The following is a 27,941-nucleotide window of genomic DNA, read 5'->3' on the forward strand; positions in this document are numbered from 1 at the left end:
GCTGTAAAAACTGGACATAAATTATTGACCAGGAAGAAGAAGGCCCTTGTCCTGACCACTCCACAGCTCTAATGAGCTTCATGTGTGCCAAAACACTGCCAGAGCCTGACACATTCTACACACACAGCAGCATGTTGTGGGCAGTTTATTCCAGCCAGGGCTGTTTGTGTGTTATTTTCAAAGGTCACACAAGAGCTGCAGCAGCTCAGCTCAGCCCCACAGGGGTGTCCCCATGCTGAGGGCATAGCCCTGCCCTCCTCCCATGGCACGTGGCTTACATGGGATCTTCCACCCATTGGAACACGTTCCCTGCTCCTGTGTACAAGAAACCTCCACAGCAGATCTGACTTACCCGACTCCTAATCACCACTACCCTGCTGGGAAATCAGTTCTGAAATCCTGAGGAGTTCTCCTTCCTGCAGGATAAAGCTCAAAGAGCCAACTTTGCCATCCCTTAATTTTGGGGTAGCAGCAGCACAGCAATTCCCTGCTCAGCATCTTTGATTCTGGAGCTGAGAAGGCAAAGGGTTTGTGTCTGAAAGAAGCCTCCAGAGCCGTCTCATTCCACATGGGAGTGGGTTCACACTGGTCTCAGGCGTGGTTCCTCCTCTTCCTCATGATTTGGTGGCTGAGGAGGTGTTTCCTCCTCCCTGGTGTCCTGCTTGTCCCTCTCTGCCTGCAGCCAGCTCTGAGGAGCAATCATCTTCTTGGGTCCGTGTGGCGGGGGCCCGATCAGCGCTTCAATGTCATCATAATTGATCACTTCTTTCTCCAGGAGGGCATTGGACAGCTGGAAAGGAGGAAGAAGGCAAAATGAGGGATGGAGCCCCCGGGCAGAGCAGAGAACTGCTTCTCTGAGCTGGTCTGACCTGTCAGCTCAACTCAGGCCTCAGCACCTGCAGCCCCGAGGAGCAGACCCCAGCTGTCCCACCACACATGGGGTGACCCTGAAGCTACTGCAGCCAGGACCAAGTTCTCCAGGCTCCAGCACCGTTCCCAAGAGCATGTTTGGCCAGGAACACACGACGTGACTGCAACAAAGCAAGCTCTGGGAATGATTTGGAATGAGAGCTCCAGGAACAATGAGAGAAGTGTCCCTCCTGCCACTGTCACTGCACCTGTGGCCCTGCCCAAGAGCCGAAGCAGCAGCATGGAGACCTCTGGCAGACCCTGAGCTTTCCCTGCACACACAGTGCTAACAAAGAGCTGCCTGTTTCTGCAGGCAGGGGCTGGAGGTCAGCACAAGTTCCTCCCCAGAAGAGTGGAATTCTCTGGCCCCTCTGGCAGCAGCACCGCCCCTCTGGAGCAGCAGGTGGCTGTCCAGCGTGGAACTGCTCGATGCTGCTGACGAGATGTGACACGCTGGCCTGGCAGCTGAAACACTTACTCTGGAGATACTTTGGCTGCGCTTTAAAGTTTTTCTGCGCTGAGCCTCTAGCAAACAGCTGGCTGCTGTTACACGGCAGCAGCAGGACAGAGGAGCCTGCAGAGACACCCCTGAGGATCCCCGCTCCAGAGCTGCCAGGGCACTGTCCCGGGGACAGCGGCGTGCCCCAGCTCTCTCCTGACCACGCACTGGAGGCCTGACACTGCGTAGCTGAAGGGGTTGTTGTTGCTGTTCTTGATTGTTTAAAAAGAAGAATTAAGGAAAAGAATTGCTTCATTTGCAAAATAGGCAACATTAAGTTGACTCCTGGTCATTTTGGAAGTCACGGACTGGAATTCTGAAGGGAAGTCAAGGAGATACAGAGGGTGCTGTGACCCAAGTTTGGCTCAGCACTCGGCACAGAGCTCCTGGCACAGGTGGGGATGTGCCAGGGTGTGGGGCTGGATTGGGACTGTCACGACACAGAGGAGGAAAAGCTCTATCTCTGCAACAAAGATGCCTTGGTATATCAGTTATCAAGGAGGTGAAAACTGCCTGGAGTCACCAGAAAGCGGGAACCAGCCCCAATCAGCCAAGGTGACAGGCCCCCTATTCCTACACCAAAGCCAGACACTGTCCACCTGATTGCTGGCTTGGCTTCCCAAAAACAGCCACTGTCAGCTCTCCAGGAAACTCTGCTGCCAAGAGGCAAGCAGAGAAGTGCAGGTGAAGGACACAAATTCCAGCTTTGATCATTTCCACAGAGCACTCCTCCTCCTCTACCCTGCAAACACCAGCTGGTGTGAGGAGGCAGACTACTCACTGCTGGGAAAGGCACACACATTCCTCCCGTGCCTGCTCTGAATCCGGGGGATACACAGTAAACAGTCACTCGTTCCCAACACTCCCACTACAAGACTTTCTAGGAGAGAGACAACACTGCAACAGCTGAGCTACAGAGCACAGAAAGCAGCAAGGCAAAAACCACCGGTTAAAAACACCCAAACTAACCCAAACCAACCAACAAACCCCCACACAATTCAACTCACTGTTTGCAGCTTGTCCCGGTTCTCCAGCAAGAGCTTTTCTGTGCGCCTGTAAGCCTGAGCCACCAGGCTTTTGGCTTCCTTGAAGAAACAAGAAGAGGGAGTTGGGGCGTAGGTGGCAACAAACACAACGTGTGGCTAAACAAGGAGAGCACTGAGGGATGGAATCTGCAAACTGAGCCAGGCAGAATGTGGTTCCCATCAACAGAAACTATGGATAAACTGGTTGGAAAAAGGCCCAAGGAGTGCTGGTGATAAGGGGCAGTGAATTCTTGCCCTAGCACAGCTCGATGGGAAATGCAGATTAAGGCTGTCCAGGAGCTAAAGGTGCAGCTCAGCACAAATCCCAGGGAAGCACAGCCATGGTGCTTCTGAAACAGAGCTTTTTTGTTTCCAGCTTTTTGACTTTTGAACTAAAACAATGTGTTTTTTCAGCAATGAAGCCAAATTTCCTGTCAATACAGGCTGATTTGCAGTCAAGTCTGACCATCATTTTGGTTAGATCTGATCTAGGAAGTGCAGACATTTACACTGTGCAGCTGTGACCATAAAACACAGATTTCTTGCCATCTCAGCCCTGCACAGCACAGGCTACTGGACGGAACTCACAGCCAGGTGGGATTCTGCCTGTTCCTGCTGCCTCACTGCACAGCCCTGCCACAGGCATGGAACAGGTAAGTGCTCACTCACTGGCCAACAGCAAAATGCAAATTGTTTGGGTGTAAACCGCTTGCCATTTTTCACTGAACTGCAGAAAGCAAAGAACAAAAAGAAGCCCTTAGCCCAGGGTGACCTTACGTGGTCCATCATTTGCTGCAGGCCCTGGCTGAAGGGGCGCCGGCCGATGCCAGGGGCACTCTCCAGGTCCGGGAAGGAGATCTGCCCGATGCTGGGCACCATCCCGTACTGCTTCACCATGGAGTAGGCGATCTTGGTCACCTTCTTCAGGTCATCCTGTGCTCCTGGGCAGGAAAGACACACACACTGCTGGCCAGCTCTCAGCTAAGTGCACGAAAAGCACGTCCTGCACAAACACATGTCCTACCAGTGGAGAGAGCAGAGGACCCACTGGAGCCCATGGGAGTGAACACTCCACCCACCGAGGGACCTTCCTGCACGTCCCAGAAGTGACAGGGAGTGACCCTACTGTGGCCAGCTCACCTGAGTCCTGACCTGCCACTGCCCACTGAGCAACCTGGTCTAGTGGAAGGTGTCCCTATCCACGGCAAGGGGTGGAACGAGATGGGCTTTAAGGGCCCTTCCAACCCAAACTATTCTGTGACCCTATTTGAACTGAACTAGTTGGAAACAGCAAAGAAAGCTCTAGGTCTTCTCAAGAGCCTCATCAGTAACTCTACCAGTGGCCTTAGGCTTTGGGACAAGTTTGGGACAACACAGTGACAACCACCCAGAGACCTCCATGCTCACCAGTGTCAAAACACACCACGTGACATTTCTTCTTGCCAGCACAGGAAATCTCTGTTCCTTGCTCAGACCCCCTTGGACCTCCACCTGCCCATGCCAGGCTCTGGCTCCTCACCTGTGGTGACTTTGTTAAAGGTGATGGCCTCAGCCACTCTCCCCCCCCAGGGCCATGCACATCCTCTCCAGCAGCTGCTCCTTGGTGAACAGGTACTGCTCCCGGGGCAGGATCTGCGCGAATCCCAGCGCTGCGTTTGTCCGAGGAGCTATGGACACCTGCAAAACAGGGCAGCTCCCTCAGCTCAGAGAGCGGCACAGCTCTCCCTCCAGCAGCACAGGGAGGGCAGGAAGAGGCCTCTGCATTCCCAGTGAAGTTTGCCCATAGCCGTGGACAGATTGGCCTACAGAGACACGGCCATGGACAGCAGCCTGTCCCTATTCCTGCACTGAAGGCTCTGCCTTCACACACAAGCACACTTCCTGTTCAGGAGATTATCCTTAACAGCAAGTCACAGAAATCCTGAAATTTAGGAGTTACTTTGGAGTGTATAGGCCGCACAGAGTTCACTGATTCTGTTCCAGAATCTCTAAGACTACCTGCAGAAACACAGAAGCCTTCAGAAAAATAACAGCCATTTTCCCCACCCATTAAACGAGAGTAATTAACACCAGTTCTGCTTACACAATGGGTGATTCAGAGTGAATGTGCCACTGGTAACGGGCCAAGGAGCTGTCGCCCTTGTCATTTCACTCCCCACCTCCCCCCAGTGTCCTGGCTTTTGGAGGAGATGTGCACGGATCACATCCCCGGGTGCCAGAGAGGCCTTTCCCTGCAGAGAAGGGCTTCGGGCAGACAACCTCCCAGTCTGGAAAACACATCTCTCCATCAGTATCAGAGCAATTCCTGCAATGGCTTCGCCGGCTGCAACGTGCTGGGAAAGGGATCACATTTGGATGTGTGCACACATGGAGCAGCCTGGAAGTGCATGACTGAGCAGCAGCACCAGGAAGACTCAGCTGCTTCTAATTTTTAATTGCAAGGCTTCTCCTATAGCTGGTTAATCAGCTTTGCACCAGCACTATCATCAATGGAGCCTAATAATGGATTTCTCTACAGCATGAATTAGGGACATGGTTTATATAATCACAGAATCATTAAGGCTGGAAATGTCCTCCAAGACCATCAAGTCCAAACTTCAACCAAATCCCACCAGTCCACTGAACCATACTGTGAAGTGCCACGTCCGCTTGTTTTTGAACATTTCCAGGGATGGTGACTCCACCACTTCCCTGGAGAACCTGTTCCAATATTTAACCAACCTTTCAGAGAAGAATTCACTCCTAATATCCAGCCTGAACCTCTCCTAGTTTAGTGGTGGGCTTGGCAGTGCTAAGTTAGTAGTTGGACTCAATGACCTCAAAGGTCCTTTCCAAAGAAAATGATTCTGTGATTCTGGATTTGCCATTTACTTTGCCGCAGTAGCACAGCCCCAGGCTCACAGAGCTGAGCAGAACTGCACACAAGCACCACAAAGCAATCTTGGACACAGGGAAGCCCTCGGGACTCCCTTCCCTGGCAGTGGAGGTACCTTCATGACGGCCTCGGTGTGCTCCAGCAGCCAACCAACCAGCGCGTGCCCGGATTCATGGAATGCCACCACCTTCCTCTCTTCTGGTGACAAGATCTTACTTCTCTTGGCAGTGCCTGTGGCAACACAGACCAGGGTTTGATAAGTTACCAACAGGTGGAACCAGTGGGGCATAACCTGGTCCAGCCCAGCTGAACTGTTTGTGCTGCACTCTGGAGAGGGGGAGGTAGCAAAAGTCCTTTAACTAAAATGTTTGGAAAAGGTGCTCCCTGGCCCTGAGGTAGAAAGCAATCCATGCCTGGAATTGCTTGAAAACCCTGGCAGAAGCTTTCCCCCTTCTCCTTACAAGAGACTTAATCATTAGACAAATAATTTGACATTTGATTTGATCACAGCTCAAGAACCTTGCTCCCAGCGTTGGATCTGTAACAAGGCAGCTTACTCTTTTATTTTTTTTGTGGAAAAAAAATCTGAAAACAACACAAAAACCCCCCAAACAACAAAACCCAAAATGAGACTAGCTAGAGCCTCGCACTGATTTTGCTGTTTTCAGTCCCTTAGGCAGAACAAGAGAGACGCTGAATTATATGTACAAGGTCCCAGCTGAGAAAATTGTGCATTAAGAATGTTCAAATCAGCTGAAGTCCGAGAGTAGATACAGAAATCCTTCTCCAGAGCCTGAAAATGTCTCTGATTACACATGGCATGCTCGGTATGAGCTTACTCCCAGGCTCCTGCGAACCAGCAAATGAAGCCATAACTCACACTTAACCCTTCCTTGAGGAAGGTGATTTTTGAAAGTATCTATTTTCCAACTCGGCAGAGCAAGTCCAAAAAGGATAAAAAAAAAAAAAAAAGGTGAATGGAAGTAAAACTTCTAGCACATAGGAAAGTAAGTACAGAACACACAGTGTGCCAGGCATTCGTTACAGCTTGGAATGTTGGATGCAAAAAGGTCCCAGGATTTGCAGGCCAGAGTCCCCAGACAGAGCCCAGAGCAGCCAGTCAGAAGCAATATTGCACCAAGCTTGCTTCATGTCTTGGAAAACAACATTCTATTAACATGAATTTTTAAACGAAGTCAAGGGTTTTATTGAACAAGGAAACAACAAAATTAGTGTGGCAGATCTTGTAAAATTACTGCTCAGGGACCCAGGAAACTGCTGTGCCCCGCCAGGCACGATGGAACAGCAGATTAATTGCAACTGCCTTGATTATCATCAGTCAGTCCCTTACCCTGCCCTCAGCAGTGTGTGAGCGTGGCCCTGTATGGCTATTTCCACAGAAAGATGTACCTACTCTCTATAAATATATATGTATATACTTCTATATACACACATACACACACACTTAAAGAATTCTGGAAGCATTCCTCTGTCAGCCCACTGAGGGAGGGACTGTGCTCTCCACAATAGCACACAGTGTGCCTACCAAGATTATTTCTTTTCCTACACAATCTCTAGGCAGAAAAGTTCCCTGAAAGCCTGTAGTTATCACATTTATGACACAAACTACCCAGGAAACAACTCTGGTGCATCTCTGCTGGTCTTACACAGACCCCACCAAGAAAATAGGCTCCATCTTCTAAAGCCAAGCCCTAAAAGCCTCTGTATGCACAGCAGGTTTCTTCCCTCGCTCCCAGGAGACCTGACTGACTGCTTTCTGTTCCCAAACTAAAAACACAATGGGAACTACCACAGAGAGAAGTTCTTGCTCCTCCCTTACAGCAACACAAAGCTTTAAGGCTGACAGGGCCTCTGGACTTGCAGAGCTCCCTTTTGATTCCACCCCACTCTTATTAAAACCAGAAGCTCCTAATGGAAAGCACAGTAGTATCTTCTTTCTTTCAAGAAAAGCTTTTATAGGAACTGAAATGCCCTCTGGATTGTGAAACCCAGAAGCATTTCTATGACATGGAAAGGGTACATTTAATACAGGGGCCTGAGGGGTTGTTTGGGGTCTTTTAGAATCTGTCTACAAAAAATAGCCAGTCCTGCTAATATGAGAGAATCTGATTAAGCAACAAAAAGACTCCGTGGCCTCCTACACACCCCAGAGCCTGAGTGAGGCCAGGCAGCTTTAAGTGCCAAGCCCACGTCCTGCAATGCCCCACCACATGGATCCCAGAGATCCCTTCTGCTGCCAGGCCCCTGGCCTTCCTTGCTTTTTGCTTTATTTTCGCAGTCTGGGGAACTAAGGCAAGGCTGGAACTCAGAAAGAAAAGGCAAGTGAGTCCCTACAAGCCTGGTGCTTTTGCTCCTGCAGATGGGAAAGTAAAGCACATCTTTACAAGAGCACGTGGTGCCAGGACAAGGGGGAATGGCTTCAAACTGAAAAAGAGGAGGTTTAGTTGGAATATTAGGAAAAAAAACCCCTCCCCTGTGAGGGTGGGCAGGCCCTGGCACAGGGTGCCCAGAGAAGCTGTGGCTGGATCCCTGGAAGTGTCCAAGGCCAGGTTGAACAGGGCTTCGAGCAGTCTGGGCTAGTGGAAGGTGTCCCTGCTCATGGCAGGGATTGGAATATAGACTTTGAAGTCCCTTCCCACCCAAACCATTCCAGGATTCCGTGATCTTTGCTGCGGCTGATGAGAATTTCTGTGTTACACCTACAGCTGTCTCACTGTCCACTCTTGGGAGCTCGTGTTTGTACCCAAAGCACTCAAAAGGTTTTGTTTTTCTGCAGCAGGTGAAGCTGTGAGGAATTTTCTCAAACATCTTCTTTTAAATGAGGAATTCTCTAAGCATTTTCTGATAAAGCAAACACTCAGGATTTAATTCCAGGATCAGGAAGTAACTGACCCAGTACAAACATCCTGTTGCACACATTCCACTAAAAAGGCACAGAATGCCAGTCTGTGTGCCCGGGCTCCCCCTGGGAATGGAGCCTGGAAGCAGTTCACTGTCTGATTATGAAATCCACAGCTTGGCACCAGGGCAGTTCAGCCTGAAACCCACCAGATTCAAATCCCTCAGGTGAAGTCAAGAGTTCTGGGAACTCTTTTGCCCTCCCTACAATACACTGCTACAGGGAAATCTCCAGAGGTTCCTCTCCTGGCAATGGCACAAGCAGCAGGGAAAGGCCACAGGATGTTCTCAGAGGGAGAACAGTGCTCTACTGTCTTGCAGTTTATTCTGCCAATTCATCAAAGCCTGGGCTTGTAGAGCAGAAAGAAAAATCTCTAATTTCTTGCTGGTGAGGATGCAGAGACTATTTGCTATTGATGTTTATGTAGCAGGTGTCCAGAGCAGCAAGAAAAATTCAGAAATATTGTCACTCTTCTTGTTTAAAAAAAAAACCAAAACAACAATCCACGAACCCCCCCAACCTTCTAAACTGAAAATGCCACACATTCGAATTCCACTCTTTATGATTTTGCCACTGGCCACTTTCCCTGAGCTATGGGTTCAGACTCCTGCAGATTCAAGAAGAGGAAGCCATTTGGGGTCTTTTTCAGAGAACTTTCTGTGACTGTCATTGAAGACCTTCAGACCACAGCACTGTCTGGACCCATCTCTCTTTCTGGAAGGTAACCCTCTCACCTGAGCAGAACAGAGCCCTGAGGCAACACCAAGAAATGCTGCTGTCCTGGCACAGGGTGCCCAGAGCAGCTGTGGCTGCCCCTGGATCCCCGGCAGTGCCCAAGGCCAGGTTGGACATTGGGGCTTGGAGCAGCCTGGGACAGTGGAAGGTGTCCCTGCCATGGCAGGGGTGGGACTGGATGGGCTTTAAGGTCCCTCCCAACCTGAACCATTCCTTAATTCCATGAAATGCCTGCATCTCTCACCTGCAATGACTCTTTCCACAGCGTACTCGAAGTTGGAGGTATCGATGGATTTGTGCCCTTCCCTGGCAGCGTGAAGAGCAGCTTCATTGCAGATATTTGCTATATCAGCTCCTGCAGACACAAGTTCACAAGAGTTACACTGGGTCTGAATGGGACAGAGAATTCAGAGGAACGGGCACAAACAAATCTGGAGAAGGACCTAAGGAAGTCAAACAGCCTGTGCTTTTTGTTCCTTGGGAACAGAGAGCTACCCCAGCCCCTGGTGTTGATGTTGGATTTGAAGAATATAACTGCTTTGGCAGGGAATGCTGATACCACACAGAGCTCAGCAATCCAGGAGCCGGCTGAGGCCAGGGCTGGCTCCCAGGGACAGGGATGGTGCGGGCAGTGGGCTGGCACAGGCTGCTGCTCTGCTCAGCCTCAGAGAGAAGAGAAGGAACATCTGTTCCCAGTTTGTGTGGGTGGGTGATGGTGGCGGGGGGCTGCTGAGAGAAGTCACGGAGAGGCAGCGTGCTGGGGCCTGGGAGAGGGGAAACCCAGAAAGGATATTCCAGGAACTCCACACAAACAGGAACTCTGGAGCCCCTTGCTCAGTACTGTTTCAAGCTCCCAGGGATCCACCCTGGAAGCAGGCTTGATGCAGGAGCCAGGCAGAGCTGTCCAATTTCTAGTCTGACCAGCAAAATAATTCCTACTCATTCCTTCCATTGCTTTCCTGGTAACATAAATCAATTTAACAATCTCTCCTCTGAACTGCAGCACCTCATCCTCAACAGCTCTGAGAAGAGCATGACTGGTTCCTCCTTCCCTCAGGAATTAGGCACCTGGGCATTATAAAAGTGTGTTTCCCCTACCTCCCCACCCTGCTAGTCCAACAAAATTTTGAAGATTGAAAATAGTTGTGAATAACTGCTCATCAGAGCTCAGCAGGGAGCTGGTCAGGTTCCCACAATTTTTTTCTATTTCCCATAGAAATGGAGAAAAAAAGCCCCTTTTGACCAAAACTCCCTGTTAGACCCCCAGCACCCAGGAGCTCCAGCCTGAATGGAGCAGGAGCAGCCCAAGGACACATCATACCACTGAATCCCGGGGTCAGCTCTGCCAGGTGCTGTGAGTAGAAACTGCCGTCCTGGATCAGCTTGAGGCCCTTCAGGTGCTGCTCAAAGATCTCTTTTCTCTCCTGTAAAGAACACCCAGCACCTGAGCCCAGGCAGGGGTCACAACGCGGCCCTGCTGTCCACGGCAGGGAGCAGGGCCGTGGCACTGCCGGCAGAGGGGACGACGACAGTGCCAGCAGAGGGCAGGGCTCTCCTTGCAGCATTCCGGTGCTCCAGCAGCCCTGATAAACACCCAGCTCTCAAATTCCCAACAGATGCACGAGGCTCTCCCTGAGTCACCGCTTTCTCTCTCAGGGCCACTCTCCCCTCCTCACTCTCACTCTGATCTGTCTTAACTTTTCCCTTACCATAAAAGCTCTCGCAGGAAGGAGCTCCGACTGCCTCGACCTGCTCCTGCACAAACCACAAACTGCAAAGCCCATCCAGCAGCTCCTCAGCCTGCGCCCATTTCCCAGCCGGGGGTGGGGGTGAGATGCCGCTGGCTAGCAGCCACCAGTGACTCATTCAGCTGGTCCAGGAGATCCTGACTCAAACAATGGGCTCAGTTGCCAGGGTTTTTCCCCTTCCTCCTTCAGGGCAGCTGCACAGTTCATGCTTCCGGGGCCAGATTCTATCAGGCATTTAAGGTATTTTCACTGAAAACTCTGCGGAGGACAGTGAAGCACAGATGGGAGAGGAAGAGCCTGTGCTGGCAGAGCACACAGATCCTCACTGCAGCTGAGCCTATTCCCAGAACTCTGCTACAAATGTCAACACAGCGGACATGGAAGACTCTTGTAAATGGATTTAAAAAGCATTCAGAAGGAGAAAGTCACTTAACAGGCTGCCTAAAGGAAAATGAGGAGCCTTACAAGGATAGGGAGGGCAATAAACCTACAGAACAAATAGTGCTCAAGGCACATGACAATTTAAGCTCTCACACCAGCCAATTGCCAATTAGGTGCTTCCCAATTCCTTGAAGAGAAGACACAAACATAGCTCTGCATCTGCATGGCAAAGGGAACCTCACAAAAGAATTCACTGCCAAGGCTCTACCAGAGCAGAGACCTCCAGACCAGCGAGCTGCCACTTCAGAGGAATAGGCTGCTGCATTAGCACCACAAATCCTTGATTCAGAGCACAGAAACAAGAACAAAGGCAAATAGAGGCTCAGCATCTCCATCTCCCCCAAGCTCAGCCTTGCCAGGCCAGTGAGACCAGCAGGGACTGGGACACCTCAGTCACAGGAAGGACAAGGCAGCTGGTGGAACATACCTGGAGTGTTGGGAGATCAATAAAGATGTGCCTGTCCAGCCTCCCAGGTCTCATCAGAGCGTTGTCCAGGACATCGGCGCGGTTGGTGGAAGCCAGCACTATGACGTGATCTGTGGTCCCCATTCCTGCCAAAAACAAGGAAAACCAGAGGAGAAGGTTTTTCCACACCTCAGACTGCACTGCAGTGGGCTGGAGGCAGGGGATGGAGTACACAGCTTTACACAAAACCAGAGGGTGTTCACAGCATCCTTTGGGGCTGCTGAGGCTGAGTATCCCCTGCAGCTCGGAGCAAAGTCAGGAAGGAACCTCCCAGGTCACCCAGGCCAGTCCCTGGTTATTATGGATACTCTGAAATCCCCTTTTCCTTTACTTAATAAGCCTTGGCTTAAGACTTCTTTTTCTCCTTCCTATTGCCACTCTTGGAAACTGCTCTGACTAGAACCCAGAACAGAATCTCTGTTTTGATGAGTTCACAGATGCCTTCTCACCCCCAGGATAAGTCAATTCCCGATCCTTTAGCTCCAGGTTGTACAAGCAGCATTTCCTAGCTGAAACAGCCTTTTCCACAAATTTCCACGGAAAGCCCTTTCAGTTTTTATTTACTTTCAGCCTTCAGTCACAGACAGGCCACCAGGGGTGGTACAGGCTTTCCTCTGGCCTGCTCAGGTTAGTGCAGAGCGAGGACAGCTTTGCCACCCAACAGGGACCATGTTACAGCACGAGTTGGTCTTTGCCTCCTCCCTCACCACTTACAGGCACTGTGCAGGGCCCTGCACAGACCAGCCCTGCAGAACCCACACCAGAAACACAACACAACCCAAGAGCTTTGCATTGATTATCAGCACAGAATTTGGCCAAGCCAGTCAGAGCAGGTTCTGTCTCCAGGTCTTAAAGATGAAGGGAGCATCAGGATTTATAGGCTGCCTGAGAGCAGCCTCAATGGAGGCATCAAAGATGGGCAGGATTTCCTGGGGAAGGGAAGGCAGGGCACTGGCAGCTGCAGGAGGGCAAAGAGGGGCAGACTTTGAGCTGCCTGGGTGGGGAGCCAGAGCTCCTGTTGAATCACTGCCCCACACTGTTATTTATTGCATTCCTCCAGGTGCCTGCAGGCCTCTGGGCATGAGTCACCTGCTTCCAGCACATTCCCCAGCCCTGGCACACAGCAGCCTTCCCAGGGAAAGGACACCACAGTCCCATGTGCTTCCCTCTGCCAAGTCCCACGCTGTGGAGAGGCGGCTCTGTGCATGTAAGCTGGGCCAGTTTCAGCTCTCAGCTCCAGCAGAAGAGCTGCCAAATGTGTCAGCGTGCGAGAGCTCAGCACAGATCAAGGTTCCAGGTGAGGCAGGGGACTGGCTGTGCCAGCCTGTGCTGCAGCAGACCCGGTGCTCCCTCTCTGCAGGCTCCTGCCTAAATAAGCTGCCGGAGAGGATGAAGCCGAGCACCCTTCAGGCGTGTATCACACTGCACTCTGGAGAGGGATAAACAAGCAGAGACTGGCAGGCACTCCAGGAATGGCAGGATTAGATGGCACACCGCATTATCTGCCTTGCAGCTGGGAAGACTCTCCTAAAATAGGTCTGACTATTAGAACAAATAAAAAACCAGAAGCACTAAGAGCATCCTCCTCACATCGGCTTCTGCCCCACTTGCTTAATGCAACACCACCTGGCATGTCACAGGCAAAGGTCAGCCAAAGGAACAGGCTACAAAAACAACACCTCATCACATCAACAAATGAGAGACAGCTCTGAAAATGCAGCCTGAAGAAAAGAGTTCCTGCAAGGGTGACAAATGAACCACTCCAGAAAGGAATGGGAAAAAGGGTCCACTTGAGCTGCAAGTGCCCTGCTCCCCACTGAGCCACACACTGCTTGGTGGGCATCTCACCTGCATGGTTACACTGTGTCACCCTCCAGCCATTTGTCCAAAAGCCTTTGGACATCTCCTGGGAGCAGTGGCACTGAAATGGGGTCCCTTCCTGAAGGAAGCCTCGAGGCTGCACATGGCACAGCTTTGGACTTGTCTGAGGGCTCCAGGTGAAGAGCTCCTACCAAAAGCCGTCCTGCATTTCCATTCACAAACCCCAGCTCAGCCCAGGACTGCCAAAGCTCCTCTCAAAGCATCCAGAACAGAGGAGAGATTTGGGTCACATTCCTCTTCCGCTTGTCTGCGGTTTGAGAGGGAAGATTCACTATTCAAAGCAGGCACCTGCTCCGACAGAGCCGGGGTTTGTGCGTCACTCACTCTGCTCTCACAAACAGCTTTTGTAGAGAGGCTCCCTCCAGCGCCTCCCCTTCTCCCACCACATCCTGGTGCTTCCCGAACTCAGAAGTTGTCAGAGGGAAGGAACCCGAGGCTGCTGAGGGAAGGAACCTGAGGCTGCTGAGGGAAGAGCCCTCCGATTACTCCAAAATGTTCACACCAGTGTGACCGAACCCCAGCCTGCACTCACCCCATGCAGCTCATGCTGTCCTCACCCCCCAGCAGCCTGCACAGCTCTGATCTCCTTTTCTCCCTCTCCCTTCCCTCCAAGGAATCTCATTCAATCACAGAAATCCAACAATCACTAATGACTCACTGATCTGCTTTTGTGCATGTTTTTTTTTTTCTCCAGTTAATACCCACCTCGGGTCTGTGGTGTTGTCTTGCCTCCAACATTCAATTTATGCTCAACCTTCCCTCTCAAGGCTTCCTTACAAACACCCACCACTCCTGGGGCAGAACTGTTCCCCTCCTAAACAGCTTATTCACCATCAACCTGAGAACTGTTTTGTTGTGACGCACGTGGCACATCAGTGTCATTTTAGGCAACACACCCTGTTAGGTAACACTCCAGTGACACGTGCCAGGATCCCTGCTGATCCCATGTTCCCAGCACCAGGCTGACATCCTTGCCAGCTGTCTCCTGTTTGACACTGTCAACTCCTTGGACTGTTTTTTTTAGCGTGTGTTTGATAAAGCAGTGAGCAAAATGAGGGACTCTGTACATGATCTGTGCGAGACATGAATAAAGAATGAGATAATATAGATTTAAAAATAAACCAGGCAGCACACTGCAAACAAGGGACTATAAAGTACACACTGAGGATAATATTTACCTTCTAAACTCACTTTCCACTTGAGCTGAACCCTCATTTCTGCATTGAGACTCACCAGGAAAACACTCTGGAAACCACACCTAATTTTTACAGACTGATGGAAATCAGACATTTTCATTTTTAGGATAGAGGTGTGGAATGTACTGACTCCATATTCCTGAACAGACATGCAGGCTTCCATTTAATTCAGAGGCCAGCTCACAACTGTCAGGGGAGAAAAGGACCCACCCAAGCCAGGACTGCTGGGCTGTGTTACCACTGGCCTTTGCAGGCAACATCCTCTACTTCACTGCAAACACTCAGTACAGAGCCAGCAGCTGGAACCCCTGTCTGGGGATGCTTTTGGTGCATGATGGCTTAATTTTTCATATGAAGAGTGTGATGAGACAACATGACAGTCAAGCTACGAGTCACAGTTACAGTGAAGGGAAAAATGAAACAAATGCTCCCTGATGGGCAGGTAGTTGGTTATTCCTGATCCTGCTCTGCAATAGTAAGATTTAGCAACAGAAGTACTGCAAGTTGGGTCAGTGCTGCAGGCTTGGACAGAGACAGGACTAAGGACTGCCAAAGGATCATTCCTTGTGTGAAAGTGTCTGAGCACAAGGCCAATTCCAGGTGCAGAACAGCCAGAAACCAAACACAAGTGTGGCATCAAACCAGGACTTGTTTGCAAAGCTTATCTCCCTCATCTCAGAGATCCTGTGGTCAGGCAGACAACACAAACATAAGGCAATGGACAGGAGAACTGATGTACTACATCATTTATGTCCCTTTGGGACAGCTGAACTCTAAACCCTGACAGGCTTTAAACCACTACCTGTCTCAGACTGGATACAGCAAGTATCCAACAAAGTGTAATGGCCAGCTGGACTGAAACTCCAGGGGGTTAAAATTTACTAGATTTAGGGACTAGTGATGGGGTACATGGGTTCAGACTGGTTCAGACTTCATCAAGAGAACACTGCAGAGACCAGGCAAGCTCAAACGGGACAAAGATGAACAGGCCAACAGCTGGACCTCTGAGGAGATAAGCGCAGGGAGAAACACTGACCATCCATTTCCACCAGCAGCTGGTTTAAGGTCTGCTCCTCCTCAGCATTGGCAAAGCCAGACACGTTGGTGGAGCGCTTCTTGCCCACGGCATCGATCTCATCGATGTAGACGATGCAGGGAGCGCGAGCCTGCGCCTCCCGGAACAGGCTCCGGACACGAGCGGCTCCCAGACCTGCGGGGAATGGGAACAAACAGTGAACCTGGCAGCTGAAACTGTTAGCAAAGCTGGAGAGCAGCATTACTGCCCTCAATGAGACACCTGACATCAGACAAACCCTCTAAATATGGCGGTCCCTCTCTCAACACTCTTGGCACAAAGAAACAGCCCCAGAACTTGTGATTAGTCCTTAGGCTCAGTCTGTCCTGGAGCTGGCTTTAACTGGGCTCCTAAACCTGCAGAGACTCCTACAGCTGCTGCAAGAGGAGCTTTGCTCCCAGCTCCCAACATGGCCTCCTGTTCCTCCCACAGCTCAAAGCAGATATATTCAACATTTTCCTGCATACTGACCCTTGTCGGGTCTCAAGAGATCTGTGAGGAAGGAAGAAAAGGAGAAGGATGGAAATCCCAAGGCACAGAGAGGCCCTACTTTCCCCATCTGCATTTCCATACAAGGAAGGAAGCCTCTGTCAAGGGCTTTAATAATAGGTACAGGGAAGCCAGGGAGGATGCTTGCAGGTGAAGAACCACAGCTGCACACTGTCAGAAAGCAGCAACCAGAAATGCACTTCAGATGCTACATAATTAAGGAACTGCATCACTGAAAACCGTTTATATCTTCAGTCTAAGTATCCAACTCGCCCTCCCCATGCCAAGCCCTGTCCTTTGCAGGAAGCCCAGCCAGCCCCCTCCACAACAGACCAAGAGAGCTCCCCCCGTTCCTCGGAGCACCTCACCTCCAATCACCTCCACGAACTCAGAGCCTGCCATGGCCAGAAACGGCACCTGGGCCTCTGTAGCCACGGCCTTGGCCAGCAAAGTCTTCCCACAGCCTGGTGGGCCCAGCAACAAGGCACCCTTGGGCACTTTGGCCCCGAGCTGGAGGTAGCGATCAGGATTCTGCAAGGACAACACAGCCTGGTCAGAGCCACAGCTCACACCAAGCACCTGCACCACAGTGGGGCCTCCCAGAGCTTCCTGAGAATGTTTTCAGCCTGGGCAGCTCTGAGCTGCCAACGGGAGCAGCTCCATCTGCATTCCCATTGTGGAAATGGGCATACAGAGCTTTTTTTCAACAGAGGCTGCCCAGAACCACAAAGGATAAAGAGCAGAGCACCACCTCCTCCCCAGGTCACCCCTCTATCCCAGAAGACAGGGAGCAAACATTCATTTTGTCCTACTTTTACATACCTTTAAATAGTCCACAAACTCCTTGACTTCCATTTTTGCCTCATGCATTCCTGCTACATCCTTGAAGCTAATCCCTTTTCCAGATTTCCCATCCACAATGGTGAAACGAGCCATCTTCAGCTGGTTCTGTGGAAGGCAGCACAAAGACCAAACAAATTTGGACAAGGCAACAGTCTGGAAAGGCTCTTTGCTCTATTCTGGGCACCAGCCCAGCTGTCCCCACCAAACACCACTGAAGTCCTCACCAAAGCACTGGTGTTTCACGGATTTTTGCTCTGGAGAAAGTTCCCAGATGGATGGTTGACTCAGACTTTATTTATCCACATATTGGGAAGAGACAGAATAAACTTGCAGTAATAGTCCCAACACAATCCAGTTCAAATTCCACACAGACCAGGCAGGGATGATTATTAAAAACATGCAGATGTCCAAAACCTGATTTGGGATCTCCTCCCTGATTTCTAAATGCTCTGATCCTCAATACACATGGGACAGGCACAGTTTCGAGGAATATGCATTGATGGCAAATAACTGTCAGTGGCAAATAATTGCCAATACTTGTGAAAGCACAGACACTTTGCACCAGTGCCTGATGCTGCTGCTGGTTTCTGCTGGAAACACCCCAGGCCAAAACTACAAGTTCTCAAATTGAACAGCCACCACGTTTCCGTCTCCTGATGCATATGAAGCCACAATGAGAGTCAAAACAAGAATTCAGTTAAACATCCCACTCATAACTGCTCAGTGTCTTCTACCCAAAACAGCTACTCAGGAGGTTTTTTCTTTCAGAAGAAAGTTTATGGCTTCTGAGGCCTCAGAAACATCCAGAGGAAGAGTTAAACTCAGGGCCTGGTTGTCCCCACTTAGGCAAGGACACAATCTAGTCCTCAAGGCCTCATTACTCAACATTTCTTTAAAATATTCTTTTTCTCTGAGCAGCTGCATCCTTTTGTTCAAAGAGAATCTCAAAGCCAAAAGAGAACTGCGGAGGAGACTGAGTGGGAAATCCAACAAGGGACTGAATTCACTGTGTTCTCATCCCCAATCCCTGCGGTCAGGGACAGAGCACCCCAGGCTGATTCCTACAGTTTCATCAGCTGATCCAGACCAGGGTGGGAGAAGGGAGGAGGGGGAGGTTTGCCTGGTGTTGCAAGAGAGGCATGCGGCAGGAGCAGAACAGGCCAACACATAATGAACTCCAGAATCTGAACATATTTTATAAATTGAGAACTCATTTTGCAGAAAGCAGCAATTCCTACTTCTGGCTGTATGGGAGGCATGTTGGCAGGGCCCAGTGACAAACACCATCTGCAGCTGCAGCTCATTAGCGAGCTTTGAAAACAGCAAACTGGACTGAAATTCCCTGAGCTCAGCCCTTCCTGCCATTGGGAAGGGACCTCAGCTAAGGCCAGTTAAGGTACCAGCCAGGGAGATGATCAGCACAGGATGCAAGATGTGGCAAGATGGGAGAGTCCTTGGCACCAGCTCATCCTCATCCTGCACTGACTTTGCTGGGAAAAGGGGAGGAGATAACCCAGCAGAAGCCAGGACTCCCAACAGGCTGCAAAACATGCTGAAAACCGAGGCTACTCACAAAGGCGTTGAAGCCTCCGGCCCTGCTCGCCACCCTGAAGAGGCGGAAGATGCTCCACAGCATGGACACGGCCACCAGTGTCACTATCAGGGAAAGGACATCACTGAAAGGACAAAGACAGGTACAAACTGAAGCATTCGGCCACAACCTGGTCAATATTACCCAACGTGGCCACTTTTAAAGGACATTTAGGCTACAGTGCAAATGAGCAGACGTGATTAAGAAAATGGAACTTTCACCGGTTTTTATACGGATACATAAAACCCCAAACCCCAGCCATTACATAACCTAAGAAGTTAAGCAGAGGGCACTGGCAAACATTGCCTACAGCTGTGGAAGAAATTCAACCTCACCATCCACTTCAGAGGCATTTCTGCTTCTAAAACAAGCAGGACCTCGAAGCACTCAGATGACACCCGGAGCAGAATCCACTGGGGCTGGCAGTACATCCAAAGGGACCTCACTGCAGAGGACAGTGTCTAGTAACAATAGGGATTCCAACCCCCCCAATCCTGGCAGAAATCCTCGTGCGGGTCTCCCATTAAGAGACTGCTTGATCCTCTGTAGTTAAATCTCTCAGGAGCCCTTTATGCCAGAAAAAAGTGCTCCAGAACCAACACTGTCAGTTTTCTGGATCCTTTGGAACACCCATTGCATTAGAAGGGAGTGGGGAGCTGAGATGACACTCCAGGTCCAACACAGTTACAGGACAAACATGCTGAGAACAAAAACCCTGTGAGCTCTAAACAAAGGATGCTCCCAAGAGCAGGAACATTGATCCTATGACAGATGACAGGCTGAGATTGGTGGGCCCCTGTTCTGCTCCACATGCCTGAGGAACCATCTGGCCTCGCCCCACTTTCATGCTTATCTTTACACCAGGAATGTGTGTTCCACCTCTCAGAAAGGGATGATTTACTGAAGCAAGGGACCAGCAGGAGCTCTATACCCAGCTGCATTTTTTTCTGCTCAGTGAGAGATGCAAAGGCAACACTGAAACCTGAAAGTCACCTTCAGTTTGTCTGCTCTGCAAACAGGATTAATTCTGAAACACCCCGAGCGCCCACAGTGCAGAGTGGGCTGAGCCCAAGTCACAAAGGCTCTGCACCTCACAGGCTTCAGACTTGAGACCAAATCCTCCAGACATGCATCAGGTCTTCTGAGAGACTTCACACCCCATCACAGCTCTTAAATTGTTTAAAACCTCTTTTGAGGAGCAGGGGAAACAGTTTGTGTTGAGGGCTGATTGTCTGTTCAGTCCTGTCTTCCTGTTACACCTAAGTCTGAAAAAATTGGCAAGTTCTGAATTTGAACTGAAGGTCTCATACTGCATGATTAGTTTGAAAAGCCTATCTTCACATATTCAACTATATATTAAACACGTCCAAATGTTGATGAGAGGACAAAATCCAGCCCAGGTATCCATTCATACAGAAACTTCACATTTTGGCAAGGTGTCTGTGAGGAGGAATTGCACACACTGGCCATCTCCAGAGGGAAAATCTAAGCATTTTAACAAGGAAGGAAAGCTTAGTGCACTCCCAGCCTTCTCTGCAGACCAGGCTGCAACATCACTTGTTGCCAAGATTTCTATCACACTCTGCATTTGAATAGTTGATTATGAGGACAAAAATTGCTCAGCTGGGCAAGAACTCGGTGACCCTGACCTGAAACATTTTGGCCTGTTGCATGTTGCAATTCCAAAATTCTCAGGACCCTCACTTTTCAAACATCAATGTACATCTAAAGCACCTTATCTTTCAGAAATACTCATTCAATGCTCCAAATCCAACCCCACTTTTTCATTCTGTATTTAGGTAACATTTAGCTGAAAGTCACTTTTCTCTCCAAGCAAAGGATGCTGTCACCAATACAAGAGCAGCAGTAAGGACAATTTATATCATACTTTCCATAAAAGCCAGGGTGTTTGTAGGAAATGGGGATTCTCTCTTTCTCATCAATATTCAGCTCATCCTCCACAGCTCTGAGCTTCTCTTCGAATTTGTCGATGTTTGCCACGCGCATGGTGTACAGCAGGGTCACGTTCTGGGGACAGGCAAGCCACAGCAGCATGGAAATGTTATTTATTATACATCAATATCTGCAAGGAGCAGAGGTGCACAGCATGGACAGGTCAGGTAAAAATTAGCCTCATGCTACACCCTTTGATCCTCCATCAATGAATTCGGGAGCAGATGACTGACACCAGGGCTCCAAGTGAATTTAGGAACCCTCTGGTCTCAGGGAAAAAGGCTGATGGAGTTTGACAGAACACTCATGACTAAAATCCAAGCAGGAGAAAACTTTTGAACCAAAACCCAGTCGTAAGAGTTTACAATCTCCTGTACACTTTTTCCCATATCAGACTGAGCTGGTAGAAGAAAATTGAGTTTCTCCAGCTTTTTAGACATACAAAAGAATTTTTTCGAGGCCATTATTAATTATTTTTACAATTCAAACAGGAAGTCTTAATTTTCAAGTTGCTTGAGGCCCCCTGAACTTCAAACACAAGAAAGAAAAGAATTAAAGAAAAGCAAATTTACCAGCTGGAGTTTTACTGACCACATACATTCATTAATTCAGCCACCTTCTGCAGTATTATCTAAGCTCATTCACTCCAGCTGTAGGGAGTCACTCACAACTTGTCCATGTGGAGTTCCTCCTGGGTGCAGATAAATCTCCACGATGTCACTCTCAGGCACCACCTCGATCCTCTGCACCTCCCCCTTGGCCAGCATCTCATTCACAAAGTAGTTCCAGGAGATGTTGGTCCCTTCCCTGTTCTCGCTGATCATGAAGCGAAGCATCAGCACGATGAAGGTGAGCACCAGCAGTGCCCGCAAACGTTCCAGGTGCATCTGATTTTCCCTTCTCCTGCGCTTCTCCTCCTCTTTAGAGGAAAGGTATCAGAGGAAAAAGGATTAGTGCGTAATTGTGGAGCTTTCTGACCCAAAGAAGGCATAATTAAATGACAAATATTAACACAATGGCACTTGTGGGGGGGTTTTGTGCTGCATGTTTGGTTTCTCCTAAAGGACTGGGCTTCCCACGGTCCTAGTGCACCAAACGCACTAAAATTCCACCAAATACCATTCTAGGATAAAATGAGACACTCTCTTGCCTGGCCCCATATGGACAGAGGTCAAATAAAGCCACAGGATCCTTATTGCTAAAAATCAAACTGCAGAATGACTATAACCCACTTCATACAACATGGTTCCACAACAGAAAATACTAGGAGTAAAGCCAGTGTCCCTGGTAAATCCCACAGCACATTATTGTTTCCAGGCGAGCTCTGATCTCCTGGCACCTGCACCATGACTCCAGCAATGCTTCCACTACCTCAGTAAATACCTGCATTTGCAGAGAATGGGAAATAGCACAGCACACAAATACACTGCAAATCCATCTGCCTTAACCAAATTCCCCGGATTTTCTCCCATACAACTCACCTCATGTTTCAGAGGGTTTGATAACTTGCCTACATTAAGGATCTGTATCCAAGAGGGATTCCTATGCTGGATGTGCTTTCCCACACTTTTATTGTGCTAGAGCCACACTGAAGCAATGACACATGGAAAAGGGATGTTTTACTTCAACTATTTGCCACCAAACATTTTTCCAGTCCCACAACACTTTTTTTTTTTTGCACTGCACAGGCAAATTTATGATTCTGTGGGCTGTAAAGGACTGTCACAGCACAGTTCAATGTCAGCCGCTGGCCAGTGTTTGAGTTGTTCAAATGACAACAAATATCTCCTCCTCTTTCCAGTCACATGTGAATGTTCCCAATATATAATTTAGCACTTGCTCTTGATACACAATTTAACAGCAACAGCACCATAGCACACATAAATACCCTTCTACACCCAGAAATAAATTCATTCTGTGCCACTGGGCTCTAATGCATCAGTGCTGCAGCCCAGATTTGATTTATTTGCAAATTCATAACAAATGTCCTGACACCAGCATTTATCACCAGTCACCAATTAGGCCCTACGCATGCTGCAACAAAACCCAGGGACAAACATATGACCCAGGCAGCTGCTAAAAAAAGTCCTCTGTCCTTCAAAGGCACAGCCTCATTTTTCACTGCTTCCCAGCTCTGCTCCACGCTGAACAGGAAAGGCTTGTTCCTAAATAGAAACAATGCAGCTTGGCAGAGAAGTCATCATTTCAGAGGGCTGTGACAAGCTCAGGCTCCATGTCCAGCCCATCCGCTTTGTTCTCTGCTGCCATCCCCTCACCAAGTGTTATCTGCTGCATCCAGCTTTGTTAGGACTCAGGAATTCATCCCAAGGCTGCAGGATGACATCCACTACAGTCTTATTACGGAAAATTAAAATACGTGATAGAAGACTTAGTCTGCACAACATCCTGAAAAGCTGAGCAGGTTCTAAATAAAAAGATTCTACAGAGAAAAGAAATTACTTCAGGAAACTGAATCCCAACAGGAAAAAGTCCGTCTATGGCTGTGCAAGTTCCTTGGAGGCATCAGAGTCAACTCCTGCTAGAGCACTCTCCCATATTACACTTCAGACCAAGTGGAGGCCCATAACCTGCTCTAAGCACACACATCCAGGGGTGCGATCACAAAAACATCACCCAGGGGAAAGCTGCCCATTAGACATCCCAACACAACTTCTCCCCTTTCCAGGAATTAGATCTTTCTAGGACCTTTAACCTGCAGCTGAATAATTTCAGGAGAAAACCCCACTTCTAGAAAGCTGGAAGGCAACACCATGCTTTCCTCTGGTCTGCATTTAATTAAGGACAAAACCGATTTCTCAGCTGAGGTAAAGCACGACTGACTGTACAGCACAACATCTACACTGCACCACAAGCCACCCCACAACACTCAGGAAATTAGTCCTAGGGACTGCATGTGACACTTGCAAGCAGCAGCTGTGGGAATACTTCCAGCTTTTGAGTCTCCACCAAGCAATGATTTGCCATTAACCCCAAACGTGAACTCTCTGATTAAAATCTTTGCAAGGGCTGTGGTGACAGTTTGAAGAGTTCTTTGTAATAATTACAGCAGAGACAAGTGTTCCCCTGGAGACACGGGGCAGCATTCCCCCTCCCAAAGCCAGGCTGTCCATTAATCACAGGAGGAGAGAGGCCACGGAACACGGTGTGTTGCTGGTTACTGATTTGAACAGCTACAGTGCTTCCAGGTGCTGTGCTCAGTCATCCCCTGGCCTCGCTCACCGCGGGCCCAAATTCCACACCCTGACTTCCTTCCCGAGGGCTCTGTGATACCTGCACTCACATTCCACTGAACACTTCGTCCCAGTTAAATCATCAAGGAAAAGCCATTGCTCTGGTCCTAAGGGCACTCCAGTGACACCAGCCAGGCTGTCAACAGCAGCTGACCTCTGACTTCAAAAGCAAAAAGTCCAAGAGGATTCAATTATTAAGCACAACAAAGCAAAAGCCAAGTGCTCACGTCATTTGATGATACCCAGGTTAATGTTTAGAAAATAAATTATAAAATTATATTACAATCTGTAACGACATTAAATGCCTCCCAACTTGCAGTACGAAGTTCTGGAGCCACGGCAGGGGGTTGGAACTGGATGATTTTGTGGTCCCTTCCAACCCAAGCCACTCTGTGATTGACGGGTTTTTAGAGAGATAAAACTCATTTTCAAAAGGTTCTGTACGTGCCTGGGGCTTAGGAGAATAAGACATGGAAAAAAACAGTATCTAGAAAGACTGATTAAAAAAAAAAAAACACAAGAAAAATTAGTAACCCAGCTGAGAGCTCTTTAAGGAAATTTTTATCTGAGTTCTGTGAATCAGTAGAGGTAGGGGCACATCCACATTGAAGGTAAATGAAATAGAAGAAAATAAAACCAAATCCAGCTTAAAGGACTGGGTTTAGTCAATAAAAGTTTATTAAGTCAAAATGCTCTACAACAAAACCTCCCAACCAAAAGCCAGCTAATGTTACTGTCCCCCTTCGTAAAGGGGCACAGCCAAGGCAAACAGTTATAGAGTGATTTGCACAGGATGCAAAGTGGCCCAGAGAGAGAGTCATTTTCATGCTCTTTCATCCTGTGATTAGATATTAGGGAAAAATTCTTCCCTGGGAGGGTGGGCAGGCCCTGGCACAGGGTGCCCAGAGCAGCTGTGGCTGCCCCTGGATCCCTGGAAGTGTCCAAGGCCAGGCTGGACGGGGCTTGGAACAGCCTGGGACAGTGGAAGGTGTCCCTGCCCATGGTAGGACAGGTTTTAAGGTCCTTCCAACCCAAATAATTCCAGGATTTCTATGATCTGCCTTGTATCTTCCAGTCCATCACCTAAACCAAAATACTTCTTAAAACCTGCTCTTAGCTCCAGGCTCGTACAGGGGGAGGTTACAGGTACAGGGAACTCCCCAGAGAGAGGAGCACAAAGTGTTCCCCTCCTGTGTGCCCCTCCCTGGGTTTCAGTAAATCCTGGAATTTTTGGCACACACGTACCATCCTCCTCCTGTGGAGATTTCTTCTTGAATCCTCCATTCTTCTGGCTACTCCCCCGAGAGCTGGAAGTAGCAAACCAGGAGGTGCTACCTGCAGGCAAGCAGAGGTCAGAGATTGTTTTAATGGCACAAGGGAAATAATTTGGAGACATTTCTTTAGTACTGAAACATGGACACAATTCCCAAGGCACAGCTATCGTTAACACTTGTGTGGGCAGTTAGGAACAACCTCACACTTGGGATGGCAGATGCTCATTAAAGGAAACACAGGAAATGGAATTAAATCAGGCTTCTTGGGAATGCTGGGGGATACCCCAATAAAAGCCAAAAAAGACTACAAACACAAAGTCTAGCGACTCCAGTAGCTCTTTAATCCCATGAGCTCCTCACAGGAAGGTGCCACTGTTCATCCCTGTCACCAAACACAAACCTGGAGCCCTGCAAACACACCCAGCTCCCACATCCAGGAACGGAACAGCTCTGCTGCACTTTCAGGAATGCAGAGGGAAGGTGAGGAAAGGTCAATTCTCTTATGAAATCAGACCTTTTCCCTTCCTGCTCCTCAGGACTCACCCAGGAGATTCCAAAGTCTGACTGGATCCCGGATTATGTGCTGTTTTGTCAGGACTCCACCGAGACCTTGACGTGGTAGGGAAAGTGTTGGTGCCAGGAGGCTCTGAGCAAGGAGAGAAAGAAAAACAAGACAACGATTGGAAAAGTGCTGTGGCTGCTCAGGCTTTGTGTACCTCTGTGAGACGGATTCCTTAACAGGGAAACACTGTGGGTGAGTGTCAGGACAGCAGCTGGGAGCCCTGGATGGGACTCCTGGTTGTGTACCTCCCACGTGACTCTGGAAATGTTTATAGTCCAGTTCAAAGAAAGCACAAGCAAAAATAGACAACCCACACTCACAACACTTCATATTTCATCTTTTTCCTCCCCGTGTCTGTTTTTTGTTCTAAAGGCACGTTGGAAATCAGTTCTTAGAATGTAAAGGCTCCCTACCATATTAAGAGAAAGCTTTTTAATGAAAAAGGATTTTTTTAAAGGAAATTTTAAGGACTTTTAACCCTCCTGCACAGCAGCAAGGCCAATGCAGCTCTGTCCCAGAGGTAACTCAGCAGGAATCCTGCAGTGGATACTCCCATTTAAGTGCAATTTCACAACAGCTAAACTAACGCTAGTAGTCTCACTGAACACAAGTCTGGCTCCTTCTCCAGTGTGATTCCCTGTCTCCCCTCCACTGCACAGGCTCCAGTTTCTAAACCAGCCAGGGACACTGAGCAGGCTGAAACCCCTCACTCTCTTTTCCTGGTTTTCCTCTTTTTTCCAGCTTGTGATGGCTTAAGACGGCAACCTTAGGACTGATGCTCTCTAGAACAGAACAGCCTACATTTAAACGATCCCAGAAAAACTTGGCATGAAACAATGTTCCACATTGTTCTCCCTCCACCTCCTACTTGCACCACAAAAAAAGGCTTAAATCCAGAGGACGCCACAAAGTTGATGAGAAGGAAGGAGCACCTCTTGTACAAGGAAAGGCTGGGAGAATTGGGATTGTTCAGCCTGGAGAAGAGCTTTGCAGTGACCTGTGACCTTTCCAGGGCCTAAAGGGGCTCCAAGAGAGCTGGAGAGGGACTTGGGACAAGGGATGGAGGGACAGGACACAGGGAATGGCTTCCCACTGGCAGAGAGGTTAGATGGGATATTGGCAAGAAATTGTTCCCTGTGAGGGGAGTGAGGCCCTGGCACAGGATGCTCAGAGCAGCTGTGGCTGCCCCATACGTGGAAATGTCCAAGGGCAGGCTGGAGGGGGCTTGGAGCAACCTGGGGGAGTGGAAGGTGTCCCTGCCCATGGCAGGGCATTGGAATGAGATGAGCTTTAAGGTCCCTTCCCACCCAGATAATTCCATTATTTCCACGGTGTTTCCCAAGTCAGGGCCCAACAGCGCTGACACGACGGACCTTTGGACGGCACAGTCAGAGGTCCCCTCCGAGCAGCCCGAACGTCCCTCTGCCCCCGTTCTCCTCCTCTCCCGGTGCCCCTGGTACTCGGTGAGGCCCCACCACCGCCCCGTTACCTGCAGGCCGCGAACTCCACCGAGGGCACAGCCGCGGGGCCGGGCCCAGGCGGCGGCGGCGGGAGGCCGCCAGAAGGAGCAGCGGCCGCGGAGAATCCCCATCCGCAGCAGCAGCGCCATGTCCGCCGGTGCCGCTCCCCGGAGGCCTCACGAGCCGCGCCGGCGGGACGGGCCCGGGCCGGGCCGCGGCGGCTCCGCCGTTACCGGGACCGCAGCCTCGGCGCGGCCGGAAGCGCCCGGTGAGGCCCGGGCGGCCATCTTGGAAGCGGGCCGGCGCGCGCCGCGCTGCCAGGCCTCAAGATGGCGGGCGGCGCCGCGCGGGGGCTGCCGGGAAGGGTCGCGCCGTTACCGGGGTAACGGGCGGCTCCGGGGCCGGGCCCGGTCCGGCGCCTCAGGCCGTGCCGGCTCCCTCCCGCCTCCCCTCGGGCGGGCTCTGGGCTGCAGGCGAGCCCCAGGCCAGGGCCGGCCCGGTCACGTCTCCTGGAGCAGACGGGTCCCCACCAGCCCGGTTTTCTCCAGGCTCTGTAGCGTGGCCAGGGCCCAAATTATTTAGGCAGGAGAACAAACGCTTGGGAGGGGCGAGAGGGTCCCTACAAGGATAACGGGGAGGCTGCACTCTGCACCACGGCGGGGGCCTGAGACTGGAGTCTGGTGGTGTGAGCACACAACCAGCCCGGCTCTGGGATTTTATCCCTCCTAATCCCTTGTAATTGTAATGC

At 49.9% G+C, this 27,941-nt stretch overlaps 1 protein-coding gene across 1 annotated transcript; it reads right to left on the minus strand.

Moving 5' to 3' along the window:
• Positions 1-129: 129 nt before the first annotated feature.
• Positions 130-27,431, minus strand: SPG7 (SPG7 matrix AAA peptidase subunit, paraplegin). The gene is given in 18 exon segments (XM_032121468.1): positions 130-790; positions 2,416-2,493; positions 3,211-3,374; positions 3,953-3,998; positions 4,000-4,110; positions 5,424-5,539; positions 9,208-9,318; positions 10,285-10,387; positions 11,580-11,704; positions 15,732-15,905; positions 16,628-16,790; positions 17,082-17,207; positions 18,676-18,778; positions 20,582-20,721; positions 21,315-21,565; positions 25,143-25,232; positions 25,715-25,817; positions 27,223-27,431. Coding segments are annotated over 18 exon segments (2,334 nt in total). The 5' UTR covers positions 27,343-27,431; the 3' UTR covers positions 130-580.
• Positions 27,432-27,941: the final 510 nt, after the last annotated feature.

Source organism: Corvus moneduloides, chromosome 12 (assembly GCF_009650955.1).
Source record: "Corvus moneduloides isolate bCorMon1 chromosome 12, bCorMon1.pri, whole genome shotgun sequence".
Taxonomy (NCBI): Eukaryota; Metazoa; Chordata; class Aves; order Passeriformes; family Corvidae; genus Corvus; species Corvus moneduloides.